This window comes from Dendrobates tinctorius, unplaced genomic scaffold (assembly GCF_039654945.1).
Source record: "Dendrobates tinctorius isolate UK_male_01 unplaced genomic scaffold, ASM3965494v1 ptg000138l, whole genome shotgun sequence".
Lineage (NCBI taxonomy): Eukaryota > Metazoa > Chordata > Amphibia > Anura > Dendrobatidae > Dendrobates > Dendrobates tinctorius.
The window spans coordinates 21912267-21927695 of record NW_027361806.1 but is presented as its reverse complement, the minus strand read 5'-3'; the positions used below and the strand labels follow the sequence as shown (position 1 = coordinate 21927695).

At 46.7% G+C, this 15429-nt stretch overlaps 1 protein-coding gene across 2 annotated transcripts in view; it reads right to left on the bottom strand.

Annotated features, from left to right (window-relative positions):
• MSH4 (mutS homolog 4) overlaps nucleotides 1–15429 on the bottom strand; it is a 54126-nt gene that overhangs the window by 18620 nt on the left and 20077 nt on the right. For both annotated transcript variants that reach the window (XM_073544818.1, XM_073544819.1), the window contains exons 8-12: nucleotides 6298–6365; nucleotides 4887–4961; nucleotides 4610–4674; nucleotides 1734–1903; nucleotides 521–651 (exon numbers count right to left, since the gene is read on the bottom strand). In XM_073544818.1, the coding sequence (XP_073400919.1) occupies nucleotides 521–651; nucleotides 1734–1903; nucleotides 4610–4674; nucleotides 4887–4961; nucleotides 6298–6365 (509 nt within the window). The remainder of the gene's footprint in view (nucleotides 1–520; nucleotides 652–1733; nucleotides 1904–4609; nucleotides 4675–4886; nucleotides 4962–6297; nucleotides 6366–15429) is intronic.

The following is a 15429-nucleotide window of genomic DNA, read 5'->3' as shown; positions in this document are numbered from 1 at the left end:
ACGGATCCGGTTTTGTCTGTCCAGAAAAAGACGGATCCGGCATAAAACCGGATCCGTCACATCCGGTTTTCAGAAACATTTGCCGGATCCGGCGTTCCGGCACGACGCCGGATCGCGCCTGACGCAGAAAACCTGATGTGTGAAAGTAGCCTTACCCTGATCATTATGGCGTACGGCCGGTTTCCATTTGTTAGTTTTAGCACAGAAGACAAGACACCGGACGGAGGGATAATAATCGGCGGGGCCGCACGGTTCCCGGTTGAAGCAGGAATACGGAGGATGCTAATCCAGTTTGTCCTAAATGGAAACAGAATCGATACGTAAACGGAGCCTACTAAAGTTCATTCAATGTAAAAGGAAAGTTTGTGTTAGAAAAAAGTTTTGGTATTTTTCACAGATACTAATACAAAAAGCCTAAAAAACTGCACCAAAACAGCAGTTTTCTGCCCATTGCCTGCATCAAAGAAGCTACGTGTAACTATACCCTATGTCTGCCAGCATTAATAATAAGTGGGTCTACCTTAATAAATTCTGCAGGGAGGGATTCCTGCATATTCCCTTCCATGTTCATCTGAATGAAGAATCCTCGAGTGGTGCTGAAGCTGGTCCTCAACGGTAAGTTGTACTGATCAGAGAGCTTCGAAATCATTGCTGCACAGAAATAAAGTGAGAGATACAAGTCACGGCCACTAACACGTATGTGACTATCATATGTAAACGACTGCATGGAAATATGATGACGAGTGCGGCCCGGCAGTATGGTTAGTATGTCGACAGCAGGTCTGCAGACGCAGCACAACATGGTGCGGAACGCTGTTTAACGTAAAGGCCATTATGCAAATCGCAATATGCAAACATACAGATGTCGCCATTATGGCTTTATTGGGAACAACTCCAGCCAATATTTAGGGGTCTCAGAGAAGGCAGCACAGGCCCCCATTATCACTTTCCAATCCTTGCTACCACAATACCGCATATGACACTCCTCTTTTCTTCCACAAAGTTGGGGCCTCACACTTTGCTCCCCGGCCACAGGTTGTGTCCCCTGGGGTAATGCTCTAAGATAACAACACTAAAGGTCCCGTCACACACAGCGATCTCTCTAGCGAGATCGCTGATTTTGTGATGCCACGGCGATCTCGCCAGTGAGATCGCTGTGTGTGACGGGGATCAGCGACCGGCCCCCCCGCCAGGTATCGCTGATCGTGCAGCATCGTCCTGGGCCATTTTTCCATCGTTGCTCTCCCGCTGGCCAGCGCGCATCGCTGCGTGTGGCAGCGGGAGCCAACGATGCTGCCAACGATCAGCGAGGCTCCCAGCGCTCTAAGCAGGCACTGGGAGCTGGTCTCTAAGGTAAATATCGGGTTACTAAGCGGCGCGCGTCACTTAGTTACCCGATGTGGATCTTAGAAACCTGCGTGTCGGCAGCTCCCGGCGTGAGCACGCATGTTTCTAAGGTCCACATCGGGTAACTAAGTGATGCGCGCCGCTTAGTAACCCGATATTTACCTTAGAGACCAGCGTCCTCGCTGGTGCTGATCGCTGGTGAAGCAGCCTGTTTGGCAGCTCACCAGCGATCATGTAGCGATGTACCAGCGATCCTGACAAGGTCGTATCGTTGTAGCATCTTTATGTGTGACGGGGCCTTTACAGAAAGAACACAAATCTCCAAAATAAGAAAAACAAACAACATATAACTTTTAGAAAAGATTTTTCATGGCTGCGGTGAGTACCAGCGATGTCGTCTACAATCTCTGCATACGTCCTCCTGGCAATATCGAGAAACTCGTTGATATTTGGCTTCACAGCGTAACACTTCTGTGTTCTCATGTTCAGGCATCCTCTGGTGTATCTGGTATCATCATTAATTACCATTTTAATTTTTTCAAGTATGATGTGAAATCTAAGAATAAATAAATTCATTTCAGGCATCTGCGACACTTTGAGAAGCACAAGGCCTTAGGAAAGTGAATCAATGACTCAAAAATGCACAAATTAAACCCCATCGGCCCAATTCCTCATTTTTTGTGCCTTTTCTGTGGCGTGACAGCTTTTAAGGCATTTTTATTTTTGCATCAAATTCATCATTATGGCTTTTGCACTATTTTCATGCATTTTTTTTTCAGCCCTTGACATCCCTGGGGTACGCTCTACAATCTAGGGGGGGGGCGCTTTAATTTTTAAGATGTGTTTGGCTGAAATGCCAATTTTTTTTGATACACAATTGTACTTAGAGGGGTATTCCCATCTCCAAGATTCTATCCCAATATACAGAATAATAGAAAATACCTCCAATTAGAAATGTAATATAGTTCTTCTGATTAGCTATGTCGCTTACCCCATGTGCAAGGCATTGCAGTAGCTTGGGCATTCATGGTTACGACCACTCATATAGTGACAGTTAGTTGTTAGTGGTCGTAACCATGGCTACCTAAGCTACTTCACTGCCCTGCATATAAAGTAAACCACAAAGCTAATCAGAACTATCTACATTTCTAATTGTAGGTATTTGCTATTATTATTATTATTATGATTATTATTAATAATTCACCTACTACATATTGGGATAGGATCTTGGAGATGGGAATACCCATTTACATTAAAGACAAGAATGTGACATTTTGATTTATTGAAAGGACAGTGCAATATTTTACTCCAAGGCTGTTTGCCCACGATCAGGTATACTAGTGTTCTGGATGAAGCCTATTTTAGCTGTGTCCATAACCCTGCATTGATTGATACCAGCACAGTGGATGGGATTAATAGAAATCCCATGATCACTGTGCTTCATTATTACATGGCGTAAACTCACCTGTGGAGCGGGTTTCTGAGCCGCAGCATGTCAATTTATCTTGCGGAAAAGCTCAGTCTTCTGTGCGAAATTTCCCCTTAAACTTGCATTAGATGCGGAAAATCCGCAGTTAAAAAAAAATGGACATTGGTTGCGTATACGCAATGCAAAAAAAAATGCATCTATGTCATGAATGATAATTAAAAAATGTCACGGGATCCCCCATATTTTTGATAACCACCCTAGGTAAAGCAGACAGCAAGGTCCCTGGTTTGTGGGTCCTTCCCAGCCTAAAAATACAAGCCCTAAGCTAACCAAGATGTGGTGAATCACATTAGATGCGCCAATTCTGGGACTTTGTCCCAGCTCTTCACTGCACCAGGGCAATCGGGGTAATGGTAGTTAGGGTTGATGTCAGCTGGCATCAAGTCCAGGAATTAGTAACAGAGATTCCTCTATCAGACACCCACATTTCTAACCCAGTAAGTTAATGAAAAAAAAGCACACACTCTCAAAAATATTATTTTAAAAAACACCCCCCTACTCTTGCCCTGTTTCACCAATATCTTAAAAAAAAAAAAAAAAAAGGCCACCAAGTCCAGGGATTTCTACGTAGTCCACCGAATCCAAATTAGCCCACAAATGGGAACCTGAAAGACATAGAAAGAAAGGTGAAGAAATAAAAACAAGAAACACTCCCTCAGTTACCAATTTATTTTTAAAAAATAATCACCGCCGATCAGACATAATCCATCGAGATCCATGACTTCCAGCAATACTGTACTGCAACCTATGGGGCCTCGTTCTGAAAACGACGCTTCATAGGTCACGAGCGATGCTGTCAGTAACGTAATCTCTCACGAGACATGACCGGAAGTGACCTATGAAGTGTCGTTCTCAGAACGAGGCCCCATAAGTTACAGTACAGAATCAGTGAATGTCATGAGAATGCCATGGATAACATCGGAGTTGAGTTTTTTTTTATTTATAAACTGGTGAATGAGGGAGTGTTTCTTGTTTTTATTTATTTACCTCTCTCTTTTTAGGTCTTTCAGGTTCCCATTTGTGGACTTCTTTAGATTCGGTGAACTACGTTGAAATCCCTGGACTGGATGGCTTTTATTTTTTAATAAGTTAGTGAACCAGGGGAGTGCTTTTAAAAATAAAATATTTTTGTGTGTATTTTTTTTTTTTTTAAACTTAATGGGTTAGTAATGGAGGTGTCTAATAGTCTAATAGACGCCATTACTAAGACAAGGGCTTTATGCCAGCTATCATCATCTCAAAAAAATATTACCCAATTGCCACCGCACAAGGGCAACCGGGAAGACCAGGCAAAGTGTCAGAATTGATGCATCTATTGTGATGTGTGAATTCTGGAGCAACTACGGGCTGGTATTTTTAGTCAGGGAATGGCCAAATTACCAAGGACTTTCCAAGCCTGATAATATCAGCCTGCAGCTGTCTGCTTGATCTTGGCTGGTTATCAAAAATATGGGGTATCCCACAGTTTTTTTAAATAATTAATTTTTTATGAAGTCCTATAGGGAATGAAAGGAGCGGTGGTGGGTTATGCGCACTGCAGTTCCATTGCATCGTGGATAAAAGTGCCCAGTTCTGCCAATCGGTGCAGATTCAAGCAGTCAGATGCCCTCCAATCTATAAATCATCAACTATTCTATGGATAAGTGATCATTTCATTTCAATAGATATCACCTTTAAGGTTGTGCATAATGTTCGGGCATTAGACCAATGTGCACAGTACACTTTATTATGGTTATAGCTAATTACTCGACAGTTCCTGCCATCTCCACTCACCTGGGATCATCTATTGATGAATAATACGCTTGGAGTAAGGGTGTTTTGCATTTTTGCAGTACGGCCTATGACATACAAAAAAAAACAGGATTACATTTACTCCTTTGCAATGTAATAATTTTGATGAATAAGAGACAAACCACATTAAAAGACTTGGTATATCTCATAAGCCTAAAATAAAACTTTCAGCAACAAACTACCAGGCATCTGGTTCTGGTTTAAAATAGTTGATATCGGGTCTGGAACCAGTCATTAAACACAATAAAAAAAAAAATACCTTTAAAGGCTCCACGAGTTCAAGAGTATGCTTGAGTGAGATTAGATAGGTTATCTTCGTATCTGCGGCTTTCTCCTGTTAAATAAATGATATCTATGTCACCAGAGAATATTGGAGAAATTATCATTATCTGTAATAAAGAACTGAAGCTGAGAGAATAAGATTTCCATCACTATGGGGTCATGTTCCCGCTGTCTTCAGAAACTCCAGCCACGTCAAAATGACAGAAATGGATCCAAACAAACCTCATTCATTTGTCCATGTCTCATGTACAGAAAAGACACGCATCGATGAAAGTCTTTTTTGTAGACTGATTGTCCACAGCAAAAAAAAAAATCGAGACATTTCCATTTTTCATCTGATTTGCAGAACAAACGCATCCCTACAAATAAAAATGTCAGTGAAATGAAAAATCAAAATGATAGCACTGAGATCCACACATCTGTCATCAGTTGGATGTCTTTTTTTTTTTAGCATTTAATGGGTAATTGAAGCTTGGATTTTTTTTTATTTTTTGCATATGAGAATATACAATGCCACACTGATGGTAGTAAAGACAGACACGCAGACCAAGATGAATGCAAATCAGGTGCCATAATGACAGTAAAATGGACCAAATATTGATGAAAATTTGTCTTAAAGTCTAATTTTTCTCTCCCATGCGAACAAATACAAATACATATGGGGTGACGTCTTATTTAATAGGGGCTGTCAAGAGTCAGTGTTATCCATCATGCAATGGTCGGTAATGTCAGTGTAAACAGGAGTTATGAATGTTAATCAGATTTTGTGTTGATCATACGTCTAAATGAACCATGTGCAAAATAACAAATATTTCAAGTACCGGAATCTGCTTTGCAATAATTTGATGCGCTAGTTCAAAGGGTCCTGCAAATTTTTTTGCTCATCTCTAACAGCAATCTTTTCTGCAGTCGCCACACAAGCATCACAGGTATCTCAACCAGCAGGTCAAACTACTTGAGATACAAAAAGTTACCGCACAGGCGTCGACATCTTCACATTGTCCTATAATTGGCAGGTAGTAGCAATACTGACACTGATGAGACTGTGACCAGGGCAGAAGGCATTGCATCATTTGGTGACGCGGTATCATACAACAATGGCTCCCAGAGAGGACTTTGGTACAACATGTACTAGATGTGGACATTACTGTTCTTCACAATGACACATGGTCGCCTCTGGTAAAAATGACGCCATGTACAATTCACAGTAAATCTGGGACTTACCAGCAGCACACGATGGACCAAAATCAGCGAGACGTCCTGACCTCTATCCGAAGATGTCACTCACCATGACGTCCAACAAGAACAAATCGCACCCATAAGTACACATACTGCATTTTGGTAGCTTATATACTGTATATATCCCAGTAGCTCCTTTATATACACACCGTATCCTGCTTTGGTATCTGTATAAGATTGGAAAGAAGTTGTTCTGTGTCCAAAAACCTTGAAAGAACTAGATAAAAAGAGGGATTTTGGGTTATTACCGTAAAATCTCTTTCTTGGAGCCTTCATTGGGGGACACAGATTACCATGGGTGTATGCCTGCTGCTGCTAGGAGGCTGACACTGTGCAAAACAAGAAAATTAGCTCCTCCCCGGCAGTATACACCCACCGACAGGCACCAAGTACCTTAGTTGGTGAGAAAGCAGTAGGAGAAGCAACCAAAAACTCTCAACATATGTACCAACCCAACAATGGACTCGTAGACCCAACACGGTACAACTTAAACAGGGAGGGTGCTGTGTCTCCCAATGAAGGCTCCAAGAAAGAGATTTTATGGTAAGAACCCAAAATCCCTCTTTCTTTATCGCCTTATTGTGGGACACAGATTACCATGGGACGTTCCAAAGCAGTCCCAAGGGTGGGAACAGCCATAAAGGAACGAAAGAAGGAATGGCTTAGGTCGGCCGATGTGCGACCGCCGCCTGCAGAACCTTCCTACCAAGAGCTGCATCAGACGAGGCCTGGGTATGAACCCTGTAGAACCTCGCAAAGACGACCAGGTCGCGGCTCTGCAAAGTTGTAAGGCCGAAGCCTGGTGTCGCACAGCCCAAGAAGCCCCTACAGCCCGGGTGGAGTGGGCCCTCACTCCCGGAGGGGGCCGTTTTTCCTGAAGTCGGTAGGCTTCCAGAATGGTAGAACGAATCCAGCGAGCAACTGTGGATTTGGATGCCGGAAGCCCTTTCCGGCGACCTTCAGCGATGACAAACAAGGAATCAAATTGGCGAAAGGAAGCGGTCCTGGCAAGGTAGACACGCAAGGCTCTCACTACATCCAGTTTGTGGAGCGACTTTTCCAGAGGATGAGCAGGCGCAGGACAAAACGATGGAAGGACGATATCTTCGTTAATGTGAAAGGGAGAGACCACCTTTGGAAGGAAGGAAGGAACTGGCCTGATAACGACCTTATCCTGGTGGAGGATTAGGTACGGGGAACGACAGGATAAAGCCTCCAGCAGAAACTCTCCTGATGGATGTAATGGCGATTAGAAAAGCCACCTTCCATGAGAGAAGGGGCAGAGGAATGTCCTGGATAGGTTCGAACGGCGCCTTTTGGAGAGCGCCAAGAACGAGATTGCGATCCCACGGATCTATTGGAGAATGATGAGGAGCCACATGAGCGACTCCTTGGAGAAAAGTCCTCACCTGCGGTAAGGAGGCCAGATCCTTCTGGAAGAGGATCGCTAGAGCAGATACCTGGCCTTTGAGGGTACTAAGGGACAGGCCCGCATTGAAACCGGACTGGAGGAAGCCAAGTACGGATGGAATGGAGAACGACAACGGAAAAATATCGTTATCATCGCACCAACGGAAAAAGGCCTTCCAGTACCTATGGTAAATGCGGGAGGAGACTGGCTTCCTGGCTCTGATCATGGTTTGAATGACCCGGCTGGAAAAACCTGATTCTCTCAGAATCGCGGCCTCAACGGCCATGCCGTTAAACTCAGAGACTGAGAATTCTGGTGGTAAAGGGGGCCTTGTGAGAGAAGATCTGGACGGCCAGGAAGCCTCCAGGGGACATCCGCAAGCACGTTCACCAACTCCGCGTACCAAGGTCGTCTTGGCCAGTCTGGGGCCACCAGAATTACTGGGATGCCTTCTGACTATCTTTTTGACCACCCTTTGGATCAGGGCAAGGCGAGGAAACAGGTAAGGCAGTTGGAACTGGAACCACGGAATTACCAGGGCGTTGCAACCGATGGCTAGACGATCCCTGGACCTGGCTACAAAGTGAGGAATTTTGATGTTCATCCAAGATGCCATGAGATCGACGTCCGGGATGCCCCAACGCTGGCATATCTGATTGAAGACCGTGGGATGAAGGGACCATTCGCCTGACGCTAGACCCTGACGACTTAAGAAGTCGGCTGCCCAATTTTCCACCCCCAGAATGTGAACGGCGGAGATCGCCCGAACGTGACGCTCTGCCCAACGCAGAATCTTTGCCACTTACGACATTACCTGCCTGCTGTGAGTACCGCCCTGGTGGTTTATGTACGCCATGGCCGTGGCGTTGTACGATTGAATGCGGACTGGTTTGCCTACGAGGAGAGGCTGCCAATGAAGGAGAGCAAGGAAGATTGCTCTGATCTCCAGAAGGTTGATGGGAAGAAGAGTCTCCTGGGCGTTCCAGCGCCCTTGGGCCATTTTCCGATGGAAAACCGCCCCCCATCCTAGGAGACTGGCATCTGTGGTGATGACTTGCCACTGAAGCGGAAGAAAGGACCTTCCCTGGAGAACTGACGCCGGCAATGTCCACCAAGTCAGCGATTGTCTTACTTCGAGAGGAAGGAGAATGGGACGGTCCAGAGAAAACCAGGTCTTGTCCCAGACTGAAAGGAGGAACAGCTGGAGGGGGCGAGTGTGAAATTGTGCGAAAGGCACTGCTTCCATGGAAGCTATCATCTTCCCCAGTACCCTCATGCAGGACCGAAGAGGGATGGTCCTCGAGCGCTTTAGAGATCAGATCACCTTGCAAAGAGCTGAAAATTTGTCCTTCGGCAGAAACACCCGGGCTAGATTTGTGTCGAATTCGATGCCCAAGAAGGTCAGACGCTGGGTAGGGTGGAGGATGGACTTCTCCTTGTTGACTATCCATCCGAGGCGGCCGAGAGCATCCAGGGTTATCTGAAGACTTTGAAGACAGTCTTGGTGTGACGAGCCCTTGATCAAGAGATCGTCCAGATAAGGAATGATGAGAATCCCCCTGGACCGAAGGATGGCCATGACTGTCGCCATTACCTTCGTAAAGACCCGGGGGGGCGGAGCCTAGGCCGAAGGGATAGTGATTGTCTTGAATCGCAAAGCGGAGATATTTCTGATGTTGCTGCAAATAGGGATTTGGAGATAGGCATCCTCTATGTCCACAGAGCAGAGGAACTCTCCGGGTTCCATCGAGGCTATCACCGAGCGCAGGGACTCCATCTTGAAGTGGAGGATCCTTACGTGGCGGTTGAGCAACTTGAGGTCCAAAATTGGACGAAGGGAGCCGTCTTTTTTCGGGACTACGAAGAGATTCGAGTAGAACCCTGAAAACCGTTCGTGTGAAGGAACGGGAACGATAACCCCAGCGGAAAGAAGGGAGGAGACGGCCCGATGGAACCCTGGAGTCTGTGACCCCTGTCCTGGGGGTCGAGACAGGAAGAATCGACTGTGTGGGAGAGAAGAAAACTCGATTTTGTATCCGGATGTGATGATTTCCCTGACCCAAGCGTCGTTGACGACGGACAGCCATGTGTCTCTGAAAGAGGAAAGTCTGCCTCCCACCCTGGAAGAATTTCCAGGTGGGGGTGACCCGTCTCTTAGAAGAAAATCTGCCGGACCGGGAGCCTGAAGACCTGGAAGGCTGACCTCTTGCCCTCCAGCGGGGGGCAGGTTTATATGATGGTTTTCTCCGGTCTCTGGAAACAGAGGGCCGGTCCTGCTGGGATGAACCTTCTGTGAAAGAGAAGGGGCAAAAGGACCTAAATGGTTGAGAAGCTTTTCTGTTGAAAAACCTTCTAGGCCGGGACTGAGGAAGGGAGGTACTTTTACCACCAGTGGCATCCGAAATTATCTGATCCAGCTTGGCGCCAAAGAGCCTAGAGCCGTGAAATGCCAGGTTGGTGAGCGACTTTTTAGAAGTGGTGTCTGCACTCCACGACTTCAACCAAAGGATGCGGCATATGGCTACTATGTTGCTGTTAGCTCTTGCTACGCACCCGGACGCATCCAAAGATGCGGCCAAAAGATATTTACCCGCATGATTAATTTTGTCTGCTAGATCTGCCAGCTCGTCCTGCGGAGCGGCCGCTAAGATGCCCTTGCGAAGAATTTTTGCCCAAGCTGAAATGACTTTTGCCACCCAGGCGGAAGCGAAAATAGGACAGAGAGAGGCGCAGGATGCCTCAAAAATTGACTTAGCCAGCGATTCTATTTCTCTGTCCGTTGGATCTTTAAGCGATGCCCCGTCTGGAAGGGATAGAACCGTTATAGAGGAGAGACGGGAAACTGGTGGATCCACTTCAGGAGCCTTGGTCCATTTTGTGAGGAGGTCCGTATCAAAGGGATATAGCACATCTAAGTACTTGCGGCCTGAGAAACGTTTCTCAGGGTGTTCTCAGTGCCTGGATAACGAAGTGTCGAACTCCTTGTGATTAGGAAAGGTTCGAGAGGGAGGTTTTACTCGCTTAAAGGGAACGGAGCATTCCTGAAGAGGTGCCTTATCGTCCTTTATTTTGAGTGTTTGAAAAATAGCTGATATGAGACTATCAACCATGTCCCAAGTTTTAGACATGTTGTCTGCCTCTGAGTCAGATCCCGATTGGGAATCATCGTCTGACCTAAGGTCGTCTACCGATGAAGGAGACGAGCAACGCAGCCTGGGAGAAGCGGAAGGACCTTGTGAGCTGGAAGAAGAGCCTAACAGAGCGCGCTTCCTAGAACCTCTACCCGGTCTGTCCATCTGCAGGTCGCGGTCAGGTGCGGGCGACTCACCGTGAGAGGCGGTCGGCGCACAGGTGGCTGAAGATAGCTGAGGAATCCGTTCTAAGACCTGGACCAGGGACTTAGAAACTTTAGTCAGGTCAGAGACCGACTGGGACTTTGCAACGGCCCACTCTGGGGGAGGAGAAGTGCTCTCATTTCGGGCTTCGGAATATTCCTGAGGGGCAGACATAGTGGAAGGGCTGCAGGACGGACAGAAGGGAGACGACTGACCTGACACCCACTTCTTTTTACACCGCGCACATGCGTAGTGAATAGGTGTGGGTCTAGCACAGAGAGCCCTTGCAGGGTTGCTAATATGTGAAAAATGTGGCAGTATGTCCGCACATATCTGAGAGGGAACTGCCGAGGGGAGCCAATTGGAGCCTCAGGACAATAGCAGTAGAGCCTTCCAAGGTTCAGATGCGCAGCCGGCTGCCGCTGTGTCCCCCAAGCAGAGAACCGACGAAGGGAGAGAGAACGATATCCCAGGAAGTCAGGATGACGATAGCGGTAGGCGGGGCTTAGCGGCCGAGCCATATGATTGGAAGCTAACAGTGGGGGGGTGCGGCTGAGAGCGGAGACTGCCGGCACTGAATAGAAGATGCCCCGTGATAGGCTAATAAGGACACGAAGAGAGTGCACACGCAGAAAGGAGGAAGCTTTCAAAGTGAAAACGAAAGTAAAAGACGCGGTTTCCACTCGGGACCCTATGGCCGATAGCGCAACCGGGGACCGCAAGCCGCAGGGGTAATGGAGGCAACAGGGCAAAGCACTGCCTGCGAAAACCCTGCTGAACCTCCCCAGAGGTGAGCGATGAGAAGAGAAGCACGCGCGCGCCTGCATAAAAAAGAAGCGGGAGTTTTAAAGACAGGGAAAGAGCAGAGGCTAAGCGCCGGCCCCGATAACTTCCATTGAGTGCAAGGCGGGAAATTCAAAGCAGGGCCGTGTACTGGCAACAGAGACGCCTATGGTAAGGCTGCAGGGCTGGAGGGGTCAGTTTGGTCACCTTCTTGAATGCGGGCTGGGGGAGGGGACATTTAGACCTCTTACCTGACGTCCCTGAAGAGGATTACCGCAGGGGCCCACGCACAGAGAGCAGGCCGCTGGAAAGGGAGATCCTCTGTACCCGCACCATGTCCGCATGGTGCAGAAGACGGCGCCAACCTCTTGCCGAAAGGGAAAAGTCACCGCTGGCAACCGCCGTCTTCCTCTCAGCCCTGTCCCAGGAGAGGGGTGATGATGGGAATCGGCGAGGACCGGCCACCTGTCGTCAGCCCATAGCACCCGAGGGTGATAGGGGAAAAGGTCCTGCCTGCGGAAACTGAGAGTTGTGATGTGGATAACACCACATTGCTCGCTCAGCCGCCTGATATGGGAAACCAGGATGAATTTACACCCTGTTTCCTGATGCTGAAATCTGAAAAATAAATGAGAAAACATAAATACACACAACAAACCGTAAAAGGAAAAAAGGAAATTGTTAAAGGCGGATCTGTGGAGATCCCGGTCCGCCTCCTACAGACACTAAGCACAAACTGAGGTACTTGGTGCCTGTCGGTGGGTGTATACTTTCAGGGAGGAGCTAATTTTCTTGTTTTGCATAGTGTCAGCCTCCCAGCAGCAGCAGCATGCACCCATGGTAATCTGTGTCCCCCAATAAGGCGATAAAAAAAAAATGATATATTTAGAATAATCCTGCAAAGAAAATGTTACATTTCCATAATTGCTAGAATCCGAAATATTGCAATTTTAATCTTATGAAATTTCCTATTGAAGGCAAAAAGATGATTGGCAGGCTCAGTAATAACACGATTTTTGGGACACACAGTAATCTATGGGGTAAGGTTTCTCCTTGTGAAGAGTGACAAGCCAGGCCTGGCATGCCAGTATGAGGAGACTTTTAATCCTTGCAATGCTCATCTGGGAAATTAAATATGAAACGTGTCTTTTCAGAGAGGTAGACGACTAAAACTCTAGTGCCACCAATTGGAAGCAGCAATCCTACAAGTCAATATGGACTCTTTTTTTAATCAAGTAAATTTTTATATATTTTATAACAGTTACACATACACAAATAACATTCTCAATCAAAGGGGTTTACCCCCATCCTTCATATCCTGAACACCTCCCCCATCAACATTCAATATCGACTCTTTAACGAGCTTTCATTGGGGGACACAGGAGACCAAGGGTGGACGCTGCTGCCACCAGGAGGCTAAAATTAAGAATTACAGCCTAAAGAAAAAAAAAAGTCTGCTCCTTCCTTTGCTTTCTGCCTGTAGCCTAGTGTAACTGGAAGAGAAGGAGCAGACTTTTTTTTTAGGCTGTAATTCTTAATGTTAACCTCCTGGTGGCAGCAGCGTCCACCCTTGGTCTCGTAGGTATTATCATTCGCTTACTCGATGAGGTCCTTTTGGGATGACATTAGGCTGTGTGCACACGGTGCGTTTTTGATGCAGCGCATTTTTTCCACGTGGAAATGGGCTAAAGATGCTATGGAATCCTTAGGCCTCTTTCACACTTCCGGTTTTGACAATCAGTCAAGATCCGAAAACGGATCCGCCATTTTTCTTTGCGGATCCGTTTTTTTCCCCATTGACTTTCATTATTGGCGGATCCTGACTGATTGCCGTCCGTTACATCCGTTTTTTTGAGGATCCGCCACAATGTTAGTGTCCGTCAACATCCTCAAAGATTTGTAAACGGAGCTTGCAACGTTTTTTTTCCCGGCGGATCCTCCAGACACTGAATTAATCCCAAAATCTGACAATACAAAGGTGACATTAACCCCACAAATATAAACCCCACTTGCCACCGCTACAGGGCAAGTAGGAAGAGCGAGGCTAAGCGCCAGATTTGGTGCATCTTATAGATGTTTTTAGTCTGGGAGGGGGCCAATATCCATGGCCTCTTCCTAGGCTATTAATATCAGCCCGCAGCTGTCTGCCTAGACTTAGCTGGTTAGATTTTACAGGGGGATCCTATGTCAATATTTTTCTGGGGTCCCCCTGTAAACTAGCCAGTAAAGGCTAACCAAACAGCTGTGAGCTGATATTAATAGCCTGGGAACCTTTATGGCCCTTGGCTCCTTCCCAGAATATTAACATCAGCCCTCAGCTTTCCCTCTGCTGGTTATTAAAAAATTAAGTGGGAGACCACACAATTTTTTTCATTTTTTTTTCGTTAAAAATCACAGGTGCTGTTTGATTACAGCCTATGTACGTTCCTTCGTACATTCCTTCTGTTAACGCTCCTACATAGGCTAGTGACAATTTGTGTGTGTTTACTTATCGGCTTAATAATAAGGGTGCCCGGCTGAAACCTTTTCATTACTAAGCCTGAGTATCAATGACAGCTGTGGAAGGAAGGCCTAATCCCATTACTCTGATGCTACTGCATAGGCATGAAAAAGGTGGTGTTGAACCAAGAAATTACATCACAAAACATTTTTTTTAAATATCTTTATTTAGCTCAAAAAAGCCTCATTGCTGTACAAAAACACATGCAAAAAACGCATACAAATACACGGCAAAAACTGAACCAAAGACGTGTGTTTTTGCAGCAGCAATTTTCCTGCCAAGAGATGCAGAAACTTTGCAGAAATTTGTGCAAGCAAATAATAAACGTGTACACATAGCCTTAACGTCTAAAAGAAGCACTTTCAGGTAATGACCAGATCCAAATCGTCTAGGGAGTAAGACAGAGAAAGAAGAACAATCTCTTTGTTAAAAGGGAACCTGTCACCTGTTTTGGCCGCTATAAGTTGTATCCACTGTATTATGCTGTAGATAAGCCCCCCCCCGGTCCAACCTGAAAGATAAGAAAAATAACTTTTATTATACACACCCGGTGGGGCGGTCCGGTCCGATGGGTGTTGCGGGTCCGGCTCCCATCTTCTTGCGATGCCGCCCTCCTGCTTGCTTCATCGCTCCCCGGCATCGCGCTCCTGTGCAGATGTACTTCTCTGCCCTGTTGAGGGCAGAACAAAGTACTGCAGTGCACAGGCGCCGGGAAAGGTCAGAGAGACCCAGCGCCTGTGCGCTGCAGAAATATGCTCTGCCCTCAAACAGGACAGACAAGTACGCCTGCGCAGGAGCGCGATGCCGGGAAGCGATGAAGCAAGCAGGAGAGCGGCGTGGCAAGAAGATGGGAGGAGCCGGATCCGGACCTGCGACATCCCTCGGCCGAGACCGGACTGGAACACCCCCCTCCGGGTGAATATAATAAAAGTTATATTTCTTATCTTTCAGGTCGGACCAGGGGGCTTATCTACATTATAGAATGCTGTAGATGAGCCCTGAAAAGCAGTGGACGCATCTTATAGCGGCCAAAACAGGTGACAGGTTCCCTTTAAATTTTGCACAGGTTGAAAATGCTTCTGAAGATCTACTGCTACTTCTACTAATTTTTATGTCTGGTCAAAGCAAGTGTGAATGATTTGAGAAAGTTCTACAGCCTAAAGCTGGGGTCACCTTAGCGTATGGCGTCTGATGCGAGAGCATCGGATGCGACATGCTAATGACCCTCGGCTCCTGTTCTGCTGCGAGCGGG